This window comes from Chenopodium album, chromosome 16, assembly GCF_948465745.1.
Source record: "Chenopodium album chromosome 16, dcCheAlbu1.1, whole genome shotgun sequence".
Taxonomy (NCBI): Eukaryota; Viridiplantae; Streptophyta; class Magnoliopsida; order Caryophyllales; family Amaranthaceae; genus Chenopodium; species Chenopodium album.
The window spans coordinates 50168820-50187667 of NC_137849.1; the positions used below are offsets into that span (position 1 = coordinate 50168820).

The window sequence follows — 18848 nt, forward strand, 5'->3', positions numbered from 1 at the left end:
AAACACTTTAAGAGATAGAATCAGAAATGAGGTTATTCGCAAGAAAGTAGGTGTGGCGGGCATTGTAGATAAATTAAGGGAAAATCGTCTGCGTTGGTTTGGACATGTAAGACGGAGACCCGAGGGTGCACCGGTGCGAAGAGTGGAAGAGTGGGACCATGGAGGGATTAAACGAGGAAGAGGGAGACCAAAGATGACTTGGTTGGAAGGAGTGAGGAAGGATATGAAGTGCATGGATTTACGTGAGGATGAAGTTTTGGATCGTAAGGGATGGAGGAGAAAGATTTATGTTGATGACTACACGGAATAATCAAATTTGGTTCATGTTAGCCGACCCCACTTTTGGGATTAAGGCTTTGATTGATTGATTGATTGATTGATTTAAGTTTAACGGTAATTGCTATTGAAAGTAAAAGAATTCTACTTTTTCATAATCATGTCAAGCTTCTCCAGCTTCTTCATTGTTCAATCTCATTGTTGTATGTAGCATTTTTCCGTCCCTTATATTAGTCATATTTATTTTGTATGGCCGAAATTTTATGAACTAATATAGCTATTTTAAAGTGACCTAACATTACCGTAGACAAGAACAAAATATTAATCCTACAAATTATATTTAAATTTATGCTCTTAAACGAAAAGAAATCCGATATTTAATTTCAAAGTATCTATATCGGATTTACTCACAGTAATATATGGATCTAAGTTAATTGGATTAAAATCTTGTTACATCATATGAACACGTTACATGGGTCCATCACAATGAAATGTCTCACTATACACGTTCACATTCTTGTTGTCTTATAGGATAGAGGTAATGGTTGTAATTAAGCTCCTTTAAATGAATGATGTTGGCAAATTAAGGGTAGGAGCCACATCACCTTTCATTTAAGATTCATTGATTTGTCTTTCTCTATCTTATTTGTTTATAGATTTGAGTCAAAATTTGTCATTCTGGTTGTGATCATTTAGGCTTTAAAGTAAAGCCATGCATTCTATAGTGATGTCTTATTTACTTTGATTCGATTTCACTTTATTTTCACTTATTTAACAAATTTTAGATTAATAAATTCAGATAAGTTAAGGTAGGTAAAAATAAGTTCTTATAAGTTTAATAAGTTAATTAGAATCACTTGAGTTCAATTTACAATTAAAACAAGTTCAATAATGTCTACTCTGTAATAGCATAAAAAGATGAGAAAAATAAATGTAAGTTAATAAAACACATCCTAAATCTTTTAATCAGACAGTATGACTAAAATATGTGATTATAGACTAATAAACTTTTTGGATTCACTATTTTAATTTTATTATTGGTTTAACTTACGAGTTACAATTTACAACATGTCAAACCTTCTTTTACAAGAAGTTATCTTCTGTAACACATTAAGCAAATATAGTAGTTCTTGATATAACTTCATACGTAAAATTTCAATTCTCTTCCACAATATCTTCTCTCTGATTATGTTTCAATTTTCATGGATGTTCAAAGAGCAAATGCTTAGACCTTGTTATCTAGCTAACCAATCAATAAAGAAAAAAGTAACACGTAATAATATTCACATGACATAATATCACATCAAATTAATACAATCAACATCAAAACTTAGCTGGGAAATACAAATAACACAGTGAATAGTATACCCCCAAAAATCTGTACCATATATTTGTGATCGAATCTTTTTAGCTTTGGGGACCAATAACTATTCATATAATTATAATTCCTCTAATTTACTTTGATTATTTTTTTACTTTATGGACCGCCATTAAATATAGTAACAATGAAATCTCATAAATCTCCACTTTTGGTTAGAGTTGCGTAAGGGAGTATTTGGTAGAATCTAACATACAGTTTCATTAATCTAGAAGATTAATATCATATTCTTATCCCTCAACTTTTGACTACTCCATGTTATTTTTTTTTATCAAGAACCAACTATAGAGACTTATAACGAGTAATCAATATTGAACAAAGTGACTTAACCAAAGTAAAATGGAAGTTTGGGACCAATCTGCTATGCTAATCTTGGATTTGTGCTTGAGCACTTGTCATTAATGGTCTCAAAGTGCTTCCCACTAACAATAGAAGTCAGTCAAAAAGCTCGGTTGAACACGCATACTCGAAATGCCTACTACATCATCTTTAAATAAAAAGGGGGAAGATGATGAATAGGCCGAGAGCAGGTACAATAAACGCAATAAGCCAGTTCCTTGTAAACGAAGTTCTGGTCATAGCTCCAGGATCCTGGCACAACTTCAAGAAACACCATCAAGAATGAAACATAATAGTGTCAAACCCGCAAACTGGACAAGGCAGTTGCGGCTGTGCATCCCTCTGCCTTGTTATTAAAATGAATGTAGTCGTCACTAAAATGGTTCCTTCGGTATGCACCAGGATTTTTTTTTTTTTGGCTTATAAAATCAAACACAATGGCATTTAACCTCTCGCTGCTCATAACACTGAAATAATACCAGAAACCCAAGTGTTTGTAGTGATTTTCATTCCATCATGCAGGAATGTTCTATACAATTTTCAGTAATAATAATTATTGCTAATCTTGGACTTCTGCACTAATATCATCACTCCATAATGCAAAATCATAAGATTATTCGACTACATATTCATAAATCATAACCCAAAGACATAAAACACTACCTCATGAATTTACCAAAAATTTGCACAGGGCTGGTCTAGTCCTCGATCAACAAATCCATAGATATTTGACATCGGGACACATTGTTGATCACAAATCAAGGACTTTCGTACTGTGGTTTTCGCCCAAGTATGCAGAACTAGCAATCTATCTTCCAACACCTAAAGAGTACAAACTTCCGTGCATAACCTATCAGAATGGACCTGCTGTCCCTGGGAAGAGCTGTTGTATTTTGTTGAAGACATCCATTACCTAACATAAATTTTACCAAATGCATCATAAATTTACCTCAGAATTCAGCAACCTAAATTTATTGGCTACTTGTCTAGTTACAGAAGTGGATTTAACTTAATATACAACATGCAATCAAAACAGGTTTTACTATAAATTTTACAATTAATCTTAACATTCAGGGAATCAGGGGTCAAAAACTGGAAGCAGTCTACTATTCTGGAATGATTTGAAAACTGGAATTTGTCAAAACTAGTTAGGTGAAGGAATAATTTAATAGCTTGAAATTTTAATCTGCTGTGTTAAACTCTAGCTTTGTAGGCCGTATCTTAAGGTTCAAAATTTGCATCGAAATTTGGCTTTGTTGTATATGTAATGAAACCTGTGTGCACTAATTTGCCTTCCCTTTGCAAAGCTGTAGGGCTACCTTAGGATACTACTTTGGGTTACAAAATACTACGTAGGTGATTAAAACTATCACAAGTTTCAGAATAGGTTATAAATAGTGATTATGCTCTAAAGATCATAAGACATCAGTAGCAAGCTAAAAATCCACAAAATGTATATTAATCCCTAAATTAACTACTATTACCTCCTTATCGTTTTGGTAATTGATGATATTCATGGGATTCTGGGAAACCTGCAATAGCAACAGGAGTCAGACGAGTTCACTAGAGAAAGAATGACTGTAAAATGAGAAGAACGTACATCCATTATGGCTTGTTGAACTCGGGGGTTCTGGAATGCCATGGCAACATCAGGATTAGCCATAATTTTTGAGATAACTTCTTCAGGTGTAAGGCCGATTTGGTCTATCAAAGATTACACAGAAAATTAGTCCATAAATAAAGATAGATGAAGAAGCTATAAAGGTAATCATACTTTATCAATCACATGATTTCAACAATTATATGGATTACAGATTTACAACATTGTATCCAATTAAACCAGAGATGTATTTCGTTACATGGGGTCCATGACAATTTTACAGGATCCTGTACACAAAATTGTAAATTATCACAGTACATCACTACATCTAATGACTGATGATCTGACGAAGGGATGTTAGTTTGTCCAGGAAGACATCTAACTTAATGGTAAGACACACCATCTGCAAGGAAGAGTCCTCTTCAAATCAACCTAATACATTCTTTTTGTCCAACCATCATCAATTATTATGTTTTTCAAACATAAAACTAATTCAGAAGTCATAGGAGATTTCTATGAGGACTCGTGATCAACAACATAATGCAGCATGCTTAAAAAAAAGTCATAAATGGGGGGATCCTGTGTTCTACTTCAGAAGCGACTGCATGTATCACATGCATGAAAGGGGGCTTAAGGACCTTAGACCGGATAAAGTGGATCTAGGTTATGTTGAAGGAACAATGTTTGGGTTAAATTTTTTTGAATTACTTCCTAGTTCAAGTTATTGATGTATAATATTTGCATGATGGTAAAGTGAGCAAAGCCTCTCATATTCACCCCCCATATGGAAAATGGGGGCAATCTTAGTGGGATGGAGAGAATACTATATAAAAGATATGCTAATGGAAAAATAATCCTCGTTCAAAAAATGGAAAGGAAACTGTCTGAAAAACAATGTCACACTTAAAAATAAAAGTTATAGAAACTCACCAAACTGTTGCTTAACTTCTGGACTATTCAAATCAAAATTTTTTAGATTATCAACCATGCGGTTGTCCCATTCTGGGGTTCCTCCCATGTTGTCCCTGGGATAAAAACATAACGATCATTATCTAATTTTTGAAACAAGATTAAAGCTCTAGGGAAAAGGAAGGAAGACAACCACTACGTGGCATAACTACACCAGGGACAAATAAATCAAGCAAGATTACACGACAGATCTATAGTGGTAATAGCCTACTAGAACAGCAACTCAAACGATATGCCACAAGCCCACGACAATAACTCAAAAAAGTAGTTTAAATACATTTGTTATAATGGCTGAATTTTTTGTTTAGAAGATTCATTGCTTTAAAAAAAAATGAGAATTTCTGAATAATATTAAAGGCTAAACTATACATCAAAATTTCAGTTGCAGATACTCCGTTATATCAACACCAACGAGTACAAAGAGCTTCAGAATCAAAGCGTAAACATAGGTGCGATGAGAAACTGAAAACTTTTAACAAATGGCTGATATGATAATGTAAAAAGAGATAACCAGATGCAATTTGGGTGTAGAAACACATTATACATTGCACCTGCAGCCTAATTGTACGGCACTTCACAAGAATTCAACATATAGATGCACCTCATAATTTGGGATTATAACAGACCTTCCAATAGATCTTTAACGTCCACTTTGGTGAAGTAAAGTTTTACAGAGTACAATAGTACATCCAGTGGTCATGCAAAACATATGTTATAGAGTACATATAAATTTAGAAAATGGCATAACATAGAAAAAGAGCAAAGCCATACATTCTTATGATCAATTTAAAAAACTTGCAAGGATAGCATCATATAGAGCAAACATGGACAGCTTAATAGTGACACTCACAGCATTTCTTGCAGCTGTTGACGGTATACTGGATTTTGTAGCATCCCTGCAATAGAGTTAAGTTAGCATTTACTGTAACTTTTTGCAGAATTACCAACAAGGAGAGTAAGATCACCATATGCTCCCACTGTCCCAAAATAAACTTCCACTTATGGTGCAATTGTGCAAGACATAAAATTACTTGCCAGAATTTCTATTTAAAGGAAATAACTTGTGTACAATAACAAAATTTTATGGGTATGGAATGAAAGCTTCCTCATTCAGCAAATAGCCTCCGAGATGGATCCCTGGCTCCCAAACCAAGGTTACTCCCCGGACAATACAGCTCAACACATAAAAATTGTAATTACTCACTGGACAATGCAGCGCATCACATAAAACTTGTAATTAGAAGGTACAGCCTCTGTCCCTTTAAGTTTAAACCATCTGTCCTTTTAAAGTTTGACCCATCTGTCCCTTCAAATAAGTTGTCTCCACTTGAAACCCACGTAACACTACTTATTTGTGATATAATAAAGGCAATTAACTCTTAATAATAGGTATAGAAGGGACAACTCACTTAATCTATCCTTTTTTTTTTCACTGATCGGTTTTTTTTTTTTTTTTTTACTTGTCTCTTTTACCAAATCCACTTTCCCTCTTCATTTAATGTTAGAGCTACTCACCTCCATCATCTTCCTCTTCCGTCACTATACTCTCTCTCTCTCTCTCTCCATTCTTCGGGTTTATTTTATAAATCTCACTAACTTTTTAATTCTTTCATTTATAAATCTCACTAGCTTTTTAAATCTCTATATCTCTCTTCAATCATTATTTACTTGTTAATTTTGCAGAAACACTCGTTAATTTTGCAGATTTCATCTCTTTTTAAATCTCTATCTCTCTCTCTTCAATCATTATTTACTCGTTAATTTTGCAGATATCCTTTCATTTATAAATCTCACTCATTAATTTTGCAGATTTCATCTCTCCCCCACTCCTTGTTTTATGGGGACATGGTAACTGTGACTCTGGGTTACTAACTTAGATTTAAACATAACTATTTTGACAGTTGTAATGACATTGGTGTTGGTCATAATTTGCGGTTTCTTCTCATACCCTGCACTTAATTTCGGGTTTCTTCTCCTAATTCACTTTTGTTCTCCTCCATTTATAATTTCCTCAAAATGTTGTGAATTAATCATGAGATTAGAACACTGCATTGATTCCAATGATGATCTCAAGCCAATCCCACGTAAGTCAGGTGGAGAAAAGTAATAGCGGCCTCAATTTCTCTCTCATGGCTAGTCTACTAATTTAAGTTGGCAAAGGACAATTCAAAACCCTACATACTCAACCTTTGCCTAAGGCTTAAAAAAAGTGAAAATTAACCTATGGCAGCAATGAGTCAATCTAATAGGGAAAGAGAAGTAATAATTATGCCTAGTCAGTTTCCCAAGAACCAATAAACAATCTCAAATCTCAAAGGAAGCAAGAGGGTAGCTTATTTAGGTTCATCAATCACCTCTTAAGGTATTAAGGATGACCACCATTGACTAAACCTGATATACCGAGAAAGGCCCAAAGTCATTCTCAAAGGATCAACAATCAAGCAAAGCCAAGACAAGAAACATAAGTAGAAAAGTTTAACACTTGTAATACTATAGAGGAATAGGTTGATATTGGTCAAATTCACCTATGAAAAATCCAATTTGAAGATTATACCACAGGCAAGCCTAGGAAAATCTTCTGAGAGCAACTATAAATCTTGAGATTGACCAATGGTGCTCATGAAATATATTCAAGATTTCCATGATAAATCTAGGCAAAATTGTGTCCAAGGATCCAAACTACTAATCAAGCTTCCAAGGTCATTCGAGGTTATTTGGTTTATCAAACCAAGAAATTGAATTTGGAAATCAACCTTGGACTATAGTCACATTTTCTCAAAAAAGGGGGAAGCCTCACCGAATTGATAATAATATTTGAGCGAACAAAGAAATCCATAATCCAAATTCTAGAAGCACCTCTTCCAATTAAGGTGTTCATATTGAAAACATATCCCATCGTCTTACTTTCCATCTTCAGCATGTCTATCACATGTAACTGATGTGCATACTGTTTGTCAAATTAGCTACCGTCAATTACCTCAAAGAACCTTAATTCAGCTCCCTATTGTCAAGGATTTGATTGTTATAAGTATTTCTGGCCTACCTAACTCTAAAGGTTGTAACTGATCCAAAACCAAATTGCACCAAGTATTACATAACCCGATTTTGATTTGACCCAGCTGAAATAATTGTATGACTTATATTTTTGATTTATCATGATAAGCTATTTGACTAACATATCACTCAAATATGACCCAGGTCGACCTATTTGCCACCAGTATTTTTGAGTGATGGTCATGCACGGTTGCTCATGATTATGCATGTCTTGCTGGAATGCTGAATATTCCTGCTCTTAATCAACTAAAAAATTTAGTAAAAAAAAGCAGGAAGAAGTATCTGCCAATAGCACAAAGGAATTCAAAAGCTAAATTGTCCATTGCTAGCTTTTCCATGATTTCAATTCTGAATAAAAAGCATTAATTTTAATGAATGAAATCTAACAAAAAACCATATGTTAAGAATTAAAGTAGGCAAGAGGAGGTGAATCAGCAGGCTTACACTTAAAGGAAGCTGGATCCCTCATCTCTGCAGGCAAATGTCTGCAACAAAAATGTAAAAATAATTTTAAATATTACCATTGTTGTTCATTTCTAGATTGTAGCATATCAAATTTAAACTTCATTGCTTATAAAAATGAAAGCCCAAGCTAGATCAGGCAGCACATTCATGTCATACCACACTCAAATGACAAGGGAAAGAAAAGAGTCCACTCAACTCTACAGATACTCCAATATTATCATTGAGAATTTCTCTCTTAGTTCCAAATTGTTTACAAGATTTGGAATTTGTGACACTTGCATAGTAGAAATCATTAAATTTAAAAGCAATGCCTTGATAACTTCTTTATCCACAAAATGGACAACAAAGTCAACTTCTTATCAATTACAGTTACTAACAGATTTGTTAGCAAAGCTTCTTATCAAAGTGAGTGGGAAGCTAGCAGTGCTGAGCAGATAAGCAATATTATGAAGGTGATATGGAGGAATAAAGTTAAGGATTAGAGAGAGATATAAGCTCCTCTTGTATTTCCTAATATATTATTTGAATCTAAGTTACAAGTGGGTGTGTGGGTGGTTGCGAGAGAGAGAGAGAAAGACTAACAGCAATTTTAAGTTTAAGGCCATAAAGATTGTTAAACCAATACACTATAAGATCACAATGGAAAGAGACATTACGGAAAAACCATCTTCTGTACAGTTGGATCCTCCATCATTTTCTCCAAAGTGTCCACAGATAGCAAAGAACCATTTTTTCCTGGGGCTGGGAGGCCAATAAAAAAAAAATTACAAAAGTCATTTCATGATTTAATGAGGGGAAAAAAAACATAAAAAATCACGCTCAGCTAGCAAATACATACAACAGAAGTAAGCTTACGAGGTTGACTGTTCATCTATTTCATCAAACTAGTACATATTAACACAATGCACAAGTATACAGTCTATACACCTAATAAAACAAAGCTCCAGAAGAATCAATTTTCTCATTTACTTTCCCAAGAGTGAGCATGGCAGCCACATTGTCAACAGCAACCTTCTCTACTGCAATTATTCTCTATTGGTCAATTAACTTGGGTATGAAAAAGATGTATATCTTCTGAGGACTTACGTGTCGATTGGGCCTGCTCCGAAGTATTTGAAGCAGCTCCATTTTGTACCACCTGTATATAATGAAGTTAGACGTACCAAATCCATATCTTAAATACTGTGCCAAACATATTGCTGATCCACAATAATCACTACCTCAGTAAAGTTTGCATTCTCAGATGATGTTGCCGAAGATGAATTACTATAGTTCTCAAATGCAGTGTTTCGAAAAGTTTCTTCAGGAGAGACATCTACAAACGCTGCATATAAAAAGGATTCCACCCAATGAAAATGAAACAACTGTCATTAATAAGCATTAAGATAGAATGGTGTGTACTGAAGAAGCACTTTTTCAGCATACTAAAGATGTTACATCATGTTAGCAGCTTGTAAAAACCAAGTAGCAGCTTGCAAAGATGACATCATGATGCCAGCAGAATAACACAAAGCCAGGTTTTCAAAAACCCATCAAATCACGAGAGAAAACCCAGAAAGTTTTTTTTAAAAAATAGAATAAAATAAGAGAGCAGCTTTATAAAAAAATTTGCATTGAAATTCATAAAAGTCAGGTCAGGAACCACTAATTGAAGCAAGTAACAATACCAGATCTTTTTTCTTCAGTCTTAGTTTCAGTTTCAGTTTCATTTTCAACAACTGCAGGCCCTGAAGGTTCTGTTTTAGTAGCAGAAACATCAACTGACACAGTGGCTTCAGAAGCAGCAGGAGAAGAAAAGGTAGCCTGGCTGGGTGCAGAAGAGGCATTCAGATCTATTGTAGATGGTCGTTGGTAAGAAAAACCAGAAGTACTAGAGCCTGCTGTAGGTGGAGGTGGGAATGGGAAAGGTGAGCCAGTAGAAAAAGCCGCATTACTAAATTGATTGTCTTTTGAGCCCATCTGATTCATCATAGTCTTGACAGCTACTTGCATTGCTTTTTTCTGACAGAATCAGAAGTTCAGTTCCACAAAAAAAAAAAAAAAAAAAAAAAAAAAAAAAAAAAAAAAAAAAGGTTTGCAAACAATAGATACATGAAGCTATAATTTCCATCATCCAGGACAACATAAGCATAGAAATAGTCAAAAATGAGACAGGTCAATTGATCCATAGGCAACAACAATAAACATAGCATCATGAAATAATCAGGATACTAAACCTCTGCATCAATGATTTTTATAAGCCAGACATATACACACAACTGCAATGCTAAATGCCAAGTAATAAGGCAGAATTTTTGGTGAGTGATGACAGCACTTTGCAGGGCCCAAAGAATCCCCAGAACAACATCAGTTATCAATTGAAAGGTCTTGTAAACGACAAAGCTTAAATGTATTTGGCATCAACAACTACTGACAATCCAATATAGATCCTACATGTGAGAGGTTATGAAGATAAATTATTCTCAAAAAAAATATGTAGTTAAAGGTAAAGAGCTACAAGTTTAAGTTATGCAATTTAATTCTTAAGCAATATCAAATGAAAGAGAGAAACAGAAAATAAACACTAGAATAAATAACAAACTAATAATGCATATTTAACAGTTAACACACCTAAGAGAAAGGGGAGAACCTAGGATTTCAGGACAGTAGGACACTATATAGATGTGAATGGTGGAAGAGGATCTTCAATTATGACTGCCACAGATCAAACATATGGTTCCAGAAGCCAAGTCCATCTTACAATTTACTAGATATATTACATTTGCAAATAGCAAATCCTATTGCATACCCCCTATGAGTGTGGTAGTAACTAGTAAGCACACCCTATGCATCTATGACTGTTGAAATACGAATATAACCATATCTAATGGGTGCAAATCAGCTGTAATAAGAAGAAAGATGCATTTCCAAATTTTGTCCACAATTTCATCCTAAACCTCATGTCCTCATTTATAATTTTGATATGTATTACGAAGACAAGCATCAAGTACCATTGTTGAAACTTAAAATCCACATGTATCTAAACATTTTATCATTAGCTTTCTCAAGACCAACCTTTTCTCTCAAATCTCAATAGAGCACTCCATTAATTGTTCAATAGAATAAATGGCTCATTGAGTTGGCATGAAAGCATATAAGGCCTTTATTTCCTCTCCTCAATCTCTTCTCTGTCACTCTTCCAGCTTTCTTATAATCATGATATCGAACTCGTTATAGCATTAATTGTCTTCTCCACAACTCCAAAAATCTTAAGTAATAAACACCAGCCACCAGCTCAAACGCAGATTGTAGTAGATGCCATAACAAGTCATAGAGAATATAATAAGACTATTCAAAGAGAGAATTGTGCTATGTGAAAGTTCACTAAATAGGTGTGGCAATTCCAAGAAGCATGATAAGATGTTAATGTATAGCGCGGATTTGAGAACTCGAAATAAATTGCATAATTGGAAACTCAATCACTTTCATCCTACAATTTATGCTCCCAGTTCAAAAAAACCCTTCAATTTATACAAATAATTGACACACATACAAATCAATTAGCCAGTTCCTAAAACCAAACAAAACTTACCTGCGTCCATGAAGAAACAAAGGAGAAAATGGCAGAGATGCCAACACCAACTCCAATCCAAAACAAAGGAGACCCACTACAAACCCACATCAACACAAGTTAGAATTAAAAATTTTGAAACTAAATTCAACCCCTAAAAATAAAAAATAAAAATAACAGCAAAAAATGCATTAAAACCCCAAAAATAAGAAAAATCAGAGAAATTACAACTGAGAAGAGGAAGGTGGAGGATAAGTTTGTGGATTAACACCAACAGAAGTAGTTGTCTCTTGAGAAGTTGCAGAAGTACTTGCAAATAATTCAGCCCCATTATCTTTCTTCTCATTCTTAGAAGATTTTCTCCTGGAATTTGGGGTGGAGAAAGCAAATAAGATTGTTTTTGATCTGGGTTTTGAAACTAAGAGAAACCCACTTGGTTTTGGGGGTAAAAGAGGGAGACCAAAACACTGTTTTGTCGAAAGGGTTCTGTAATTTGGGGAATAGCTTAATCCCATTACAGGGTTTGGTGAAACTAGGGCTAAATTTTCCATCTTTTTTGGATTCAGATGATAAGAAATCCCAGAATTGAAGATGGGAGTTATTGAAAATGGTGGTTAATTGTGAATTGGAGGATGAAGATGCTAAAAAGTTGCGAGTTTTAGCTGAGTGAGCGGAGAGAGAGAAAGAGAGTGTTGCCGTATTGGCTTCTGTGGGACAGAAAATCAATTGGGAAGAAGAGTTCACAACTATGGGTTTAAGTGAAGATGGCCTCGTTATCTCTATTTTCTTGGGCTGTGAAGATAGCCAGTTCTAATATCTATCCCTCACCAAGGGCTTGGACTTTGTTTATCCAATAATCGTATTCGAGTTGATTATGGATCAGATCGGATAAAGTCGATCTCATGATGGAAGTTCCTTTTATCGATTATTTAATCGTTCATCATTGTAATTAAATTTTATATACAGTAATAATAATATAAATATTAATAACTACGTAGTTACGATGTGACTATGCGTAAAGACTTGATAAAGAATAGTAAATTAGTAATTTGTATTGATTACGAGTATAATTTTTTCAAAAATATTGTGACTTGTAAGCAATTGCATTTGTACAACAGGAGAGTCAAAATCTTGCAAATAATATAGATGTTAATGGTCAAATGACTTATTAAATCACAAAAGAAAAATAAGAAGATTATTTATAAGAGAAAGTATTAGTATAGAGTAGCAATGTAGCATGATACTTTCACCCCTATAATACACCATGGCTTTCTATTCATCATGCGGTATTATCCTCCAACTCTGGGCTATCTCCACATTCGGTGTACGCCACCACCTCCATGACAACAGCCTAAAATCGCTACCAACTAAGGAGTACATGATGAACTAAGCGTATCTAGTGGCCCCTTGGGAAGTATATTTATGCCAGATCCTTCCTCCGAGCTTCTAGGGGTCGTGGAGTGGAAGGTGTTTTGGTCACTTCAAGCTTCAATGAGGCTTGATATTGTCCATTGGCATACTCTCAACCCTTCTAGTATTCCTGTTGTACATTGAGATTTCTAGGATGTTTGGATATGACTATTGTTGATCTTAACATTCACTGGTTCGAACATCTACCAAACTGATTTGTTGATCTTAATACTAAGCAGTGTATGTTGGTATTGATTTGTGAATTGTAAGGCCGGTGTCGATATGCATTTGGAGAAGCATTTGTAAATAAAACAAGATCTTAGTGTAATTTAAATTTATCCCAAGCACTTCGCAATTCAGTGTGATTGTTCACTAATGTTTGTCAATCATATCAGCACCCTTAGGCCTTAACACATTTGGATTCAACACTAAAACTCAGTTTCTGATGCATATAGCAGCCACTAGATTAGCAGTCATCATCTACTGATCTACATACCAAGTCATTTTCCATCAAGTAACAAACTTCAGGAAGAACCCAGGGGGCAAAATTCAGATATATCAGCTAACGTACATCAGCTAACAGATCGATATGTAGCATATGTACCAGCATTCTCACTAGGTCGTATGATCTTCACAACTTGCACACGTTGAAGGCCGTAATGTCTTGCAACAGCGTCAGTGACTGGCATTCTCGGTAGCTGAAAACAGGAAGTCAGAAAGCATAAAAGAGATCAACTAGACAGTAAAGACTAACATGAGCAATACATTTATATAAATGCAAATACAGGACATTTTCTACAAACTACAAACATGGATGAGCTGATCATGCATTAAGTTACTGACCTGAGTTTCCTTAACATGATACCTCTCAAGCACTGCCTTCTTTTCCTCATCTGTAAGCACCTGATGCACTGGAACAAGATCGTGCTCGGTAACATTATACATCAGTTCAGAATCCTGCATCACAAATTTTCCTGGGTCAAATTGACAGCAGTAAATTCTGCACACATTAATCCTAGTCAATTTCAGCCTTAAAAATCCAACAATTATGAAATACGAAGTATTTTATAAGAGAGTTTGTTATCACTCACCAGGAAGACCTCTAACCTTAAAGTCGGTAATTCAACAGCCTTCTTTGCTGCAGTTGTCAAACCATGTTCAGTCACCAATATTGCCTTGTATATTTTCTCAGATTGCATCCTCTCAATGCATTTCCTGAGTGGGACTATACCTATGATGTCCTTGGATGGCTCCGGAAGCAGAAAGAAAACCATAATCTGTAGCACGACAATTTGACAAGTTAAACGTTGTGTTACTCAGACTCTTCATTTCATCTCAATTACCTATGCCCAATCTGTAACACTCCAATAAAGTTATAAACAGAACGTGCATATTAATTTATCGTAAAAAGGCCAACTACAACACTTAGCTTCGACATGTACCAAAGTATGACATGAGTATATACAATAATATGGTAATAAATTCCAGGAAATTAATGAACAACTTGAATGGGTTAATTTACCTGATCAGAAGTATCATTTCACTTATTCTTAATCATGAAAAGGTTGTCTCGGCTAATGTTGTCACCAAAATGCTCAATAAACTGTTGTTTGGTCATGTTAATTTCGTCATCTGTTACTAAATAGCCTCGATCATTCAACATTTGCATTAAAGTTTTCCGAACTTTGTGGAGTTTCGTAATTTCTTCATCAGAGGAAGACATTTGCTACCAAGAATGTCCACAAAAAATAAAGCAGGTTATAATATAAATTCGCGGTCACTTTTGTACTAAACACCAATTAGTTTATGGCCGAACTATAACAGCACAAAACTGGAAATTGGGCATGTAGAATCTAGATATAAAGCTAATTAGTCACACTAGCACGTCAATAGTTCAAAATTCAAGTCGATACTCATATTGATATTTAACGAAACCCTAAATGAAATAACGAGGACCCCTTAGAGAGAAATATTGTACGTATTGGATTGTTAGTTTGTAACATATGTACGAATTACTATTATATTCTACTCCTAGCAAAATAAAAGATTTTTTTAGAGATAGTAAAATAAGAGTTTGGCAGGAACATACATTTTTACAATTATGTACTAGCAACTAGCAAGCAGAGTCGCAATAAATGTGAACTTTGAATATAATACACTACAGTAGTTGATTACAAAATTTTACTACAATCAACCATAAATGAAAGAATATTGATATGAGAGAAAACGAGTAATCAAAATAATAGGAGTATTAATTTCAAAACAAAAACAATAAAAAACATAACAAAGATACATAAAGATCGGAGCTTTATGCTTTAGCACAAAAAGATTGCATGGGTTTTAAGATTGAGCTCAAGAAATTAAATTAGTTCTGAATTATGAAAAAATAAAAAATAACAAATTTGAGAATTTTTCTTACAGGGTCAGGAATTCAGGTGGCGGCAGCGAGTGGAGAAGGCAGTGCAGGAGAGAGCTCGGAGATTAGTAATGCAATATCCCAACAAATCCAAGCTCGTACCCTACCAATGTACCAGCTACTTGTACGATTTATAACATTCCCTTTGTATGATTGCCACATGCATCTTTCTAACACGCCAATTTTATAAACACAAACCATCATGCTACATATTAGGTAGTGGTGTATCCAGGAATTTCGAACTGTGGGTTCGAAATCTTAAAAAACCGATGATCATATATTAATTAAATATTCAATATATAAGTTCAAATTTTGCGACTCAACATCTGCATCATCAATAGGAGACACAATATCTTCGTCCATTGGAGGATTCCTTGAACTAGGTGAAGAACAAGTAGAGGACTTTTACGACTTCCTGACACATTTCCAAAAAGACTCTAAATTCATGATAAGTTGGTAACAAAAGCTCTACAATCTACAATAATAAACAAAATAAACAATTAATTATCTAAACAATCTAATAATTGTTATTTTCAATTTTTAAAGGCTATACTAATTACAACATTACTACTCAACTACTTCTATAAATCTATAATTCTATTGCAAAAAATTATATTACACATAAAACAAAAATCCCAAGTCCCCAATAAACACATATTTGACGATATAAACTTCTTCTAATTATCAATTAATAGACCAAATAAAAATTTAAAATTTTAAGTTTGTACAATTCAATTTGTCAACAATTCAAGTATTCAACAATATATCAAAACTAATTAAACAAATCAGTAAATAATCTAATTATCACTAAATAAGAAATGACCATATTCTGTTTTTTTAATGTTAGTCTGAAATCTGAATGTAAGGTGGAAAAAAAAGAAACAAAAAAATGGAATGTTAGTCTGAAATCTGAATGTAAGGTGGGGAAAAAAAGAAACAAAAAAAAAATACAAAAAATGAGGGCAGTAGGAATTGAACCTAGGACCTATGAGGAACTAGTTACTCTAACAGGCAGCCCCTTACCAATGCGCCAAACTTACACAACAAATTGTCCTTCTCACAAAAATTCTTTTAACCTTTTTTTAAAAAAGAAAATTAAAACTTATAATTTTTTTCCAGAAAATCTGTGGGTTCCGAACCTCCCTAGATCCGCCCTTGATATTACCTCATCTAATTAACCTTTTCCAATGTATAAATTATAAAAACACGATATTGATTGCTAAATATGAAGTATATGAATTGTTCGTTATAGGAGTATATTTGTATTTTTCAATGTATAAATTATAAAATGATGATATTGTTAAATTATAATCTATTAAATCAACAATGATGAACCTATAATTATTTCCACAATATTTAATATAAATTATATTTAGATAAATATTGTTAAATTGAATTATGATTTTATTGAGAAATATAGTAAGTAGTGTGCAACTACTCCAACATAGTCCGTTTAAACCAATTGGATGGCCAACGATATAAATATACTACGTGCATGCTTTGCTTTTGTCATTATATTTTATTTTATTTTACATACAGTAAGATACAGGGGGTGGTGCCCCTTCTATCATAGGAGGGGTGGGGTGAGGTGAGGATCGAATCCAGGTCACTATTGGGGAAAATGAAGGGACAAACCGTCCCTCAATTCAATAATCCTCTGCTTTTGTCATTATATTGTTTTAGCTTCATATGGCATATTTAATTTCCTCTAAAATTAATTGGGTTGACTCGTGCATAATTTAACCTAATAATTTAAGGTACTATAACCTGCCTCACCAAATGAAGGACTTGCTCCTTATTCCATTTTCATCATCTTTCATATGTGTTGTAAGCGGGAACACTATTCATGGTTACAAAAAAATTGTGGCCACTATATTACTTTTGATCTACACCCTTCATTTTTAAAGAGGAGATCTTATCCGATCCATTTATCTGTTTGACCATAATTTTCTTTTCAAAGCAATATTAATCAAATAAAAACTGCCTTTAGCATAAAAAAATAAAAATAAAACTAATTCTCTATTGATATATACTCCATAACCGCTTCTCCATTGATGAATAGACTTGCCAATATTTACAGCCTTAAGCCTCAGCACTTTCATAGGTGATTTTGATTGGAAAATTAAGAATTAATTTCCACGAATATAACGTTAGGAGTTCGATCTATTGATCAAATTAATTATATAACCAAATAGCATCATCAAATATATTCATGGTAGCATTAAATCAAAAACAAAAAAATAAAACAACAAAAAAAAAAAAAGAAAAAAAAGAGGGGGGGGGGGGGGGGGGGGGAAGAAAGGCGCAGATGAAATGATGATTGATGGAATTTTGACAACACATTTTAATGTTGGAGTATTATTATGAAGATTAGAGAGTCTAGAGAGGAAGGGTATCGATATTGCAATTGTTAGATTTAGAGAAAGAGAAACTCACAGTTTTAAGTCAACTTAAATCAAAGACATAAAATTTATAGTGACAAATGTACGGTCTAAGTTTAATAATTACAATGGCTACAAAAATATTGTAGTCATTGCAAAATTGTCCTTGAAAGTGAGAATAAATATATAATTAGTCTTATTTTTTGCAAAAAGTAAAAGTAAATAATGCTATTTTTGACCAATTAATACAAATATACAATAATTGGACATAAAAAAATAAAATAAAAGGCCTGTTACAATATAATTTTCAGAGCACCACAACCTTGGGTGAATCGAAGTCATTAGTCATTACATTAGGCAATTAGCCTACATACGCCAATTAAATACAACTCTCCCTCTTAATTAAAATACTTCTTGACAACTTACAAGCGTGAAAAAGACATAAAATGTGACTCAAAATGTTATACAAATTCATAAGTAAGCATATGGTTTCGATCTTATATATTTAAATGGCCGGTGTAAACCAAAAATTTTAATTTGATGACACCGTTAATTAATAAATTGTTGATGTCTACAACCAACCTTGGCAATTATATAGAGTTGAACAATTTCGGTCCACTCTTAGTACGGAGTGTAAATTCTTGACAAAATAACTTATAATTTGTCATCGATCAAAAGCTTATGCTGAATTGCTGATGGTTGATGCTCAAGAATTTGTTTTATACTCTATCAATTAAAAAAATTTCAAAAATATTGTGATTTGTAAGCAACTGTATTTGTATAATTAGAGAGTCAAAATTTAGATGTTAAAGGTCAAATCATGCATTAGGTTGTGAAAGTAAAACAAGAAGAATAGTAGTATAGAACAGATTATCATGCTATCTCTACATCATGGCCTAATGGCCTATAATACACTATGGCCTTCTATTCATCATGCTATCTCCACATTTGGTGTACGCCGCCGCCACCACCACCATAACAATGGCCTAAAAATTGATGCACTTCACACA

At 33.8% G+C, this 18848-nt stretch overlaps 1 protein-coding gene and 1 pseudogene across 2 annotated transcripts; both read right to left on the reverse strand.

Moving 5' to 3' along the window:
* Window positions 1-2431: 2431 nt before the first annotated feature.
* LOC145586906 (protein TIC 40, chloroplastic-like) lies at window positions 2432-12370 on the reverse strand. Its single transcript, XM_081643869.1, has 12 exons — window positions 11860-12370; window positions 11653-11728; window positions 9749-10082; window positions 9302-9405; window positions 9168-9219; window positions 8738-8822; window positions 8061-8101; window positions 5413-5458; window positions 4524-4618; window positions 3594-3697; window positions 3478-3525; window positions 2432-2906 (listed from the first exon to the last, which is right to left on the reverse strand). The coding sequence occupies exons 1-12, from the start codon at window positions 12180-12182 to the stop codon at window positions 2847-2849; spliced, it is 1368 nt and encodes a 455-aa protein (XP_081499995.1). The 5' UTR covers window positions 12183-12370; the 3' UTR covers window positions 2432-2846.
* A 1002-nt stretch (window positions 12371-13372) lies between these two features.
* On the reverse strand, window positions 13373-15436 carry LOC145585846 (DNA-directed RNA polymerases II and IV subunit 5A-like; annotated as a pseudogene). The gene is made up of 4 exons (XR_014100736.1): window positions 14564-15436; window positions 14133-14318; window positions 13885-13998; window positions 13373-13739 (listed from the first exon to the last, which is right to left on the reverse strand). The product of XR_014100736.1 is annotated as a DNA-directed RNA polymerases II and IV subunit 5A-like (transcript).
* Window positions 15437-18848: the final 3412 nt, after the last annotated feature.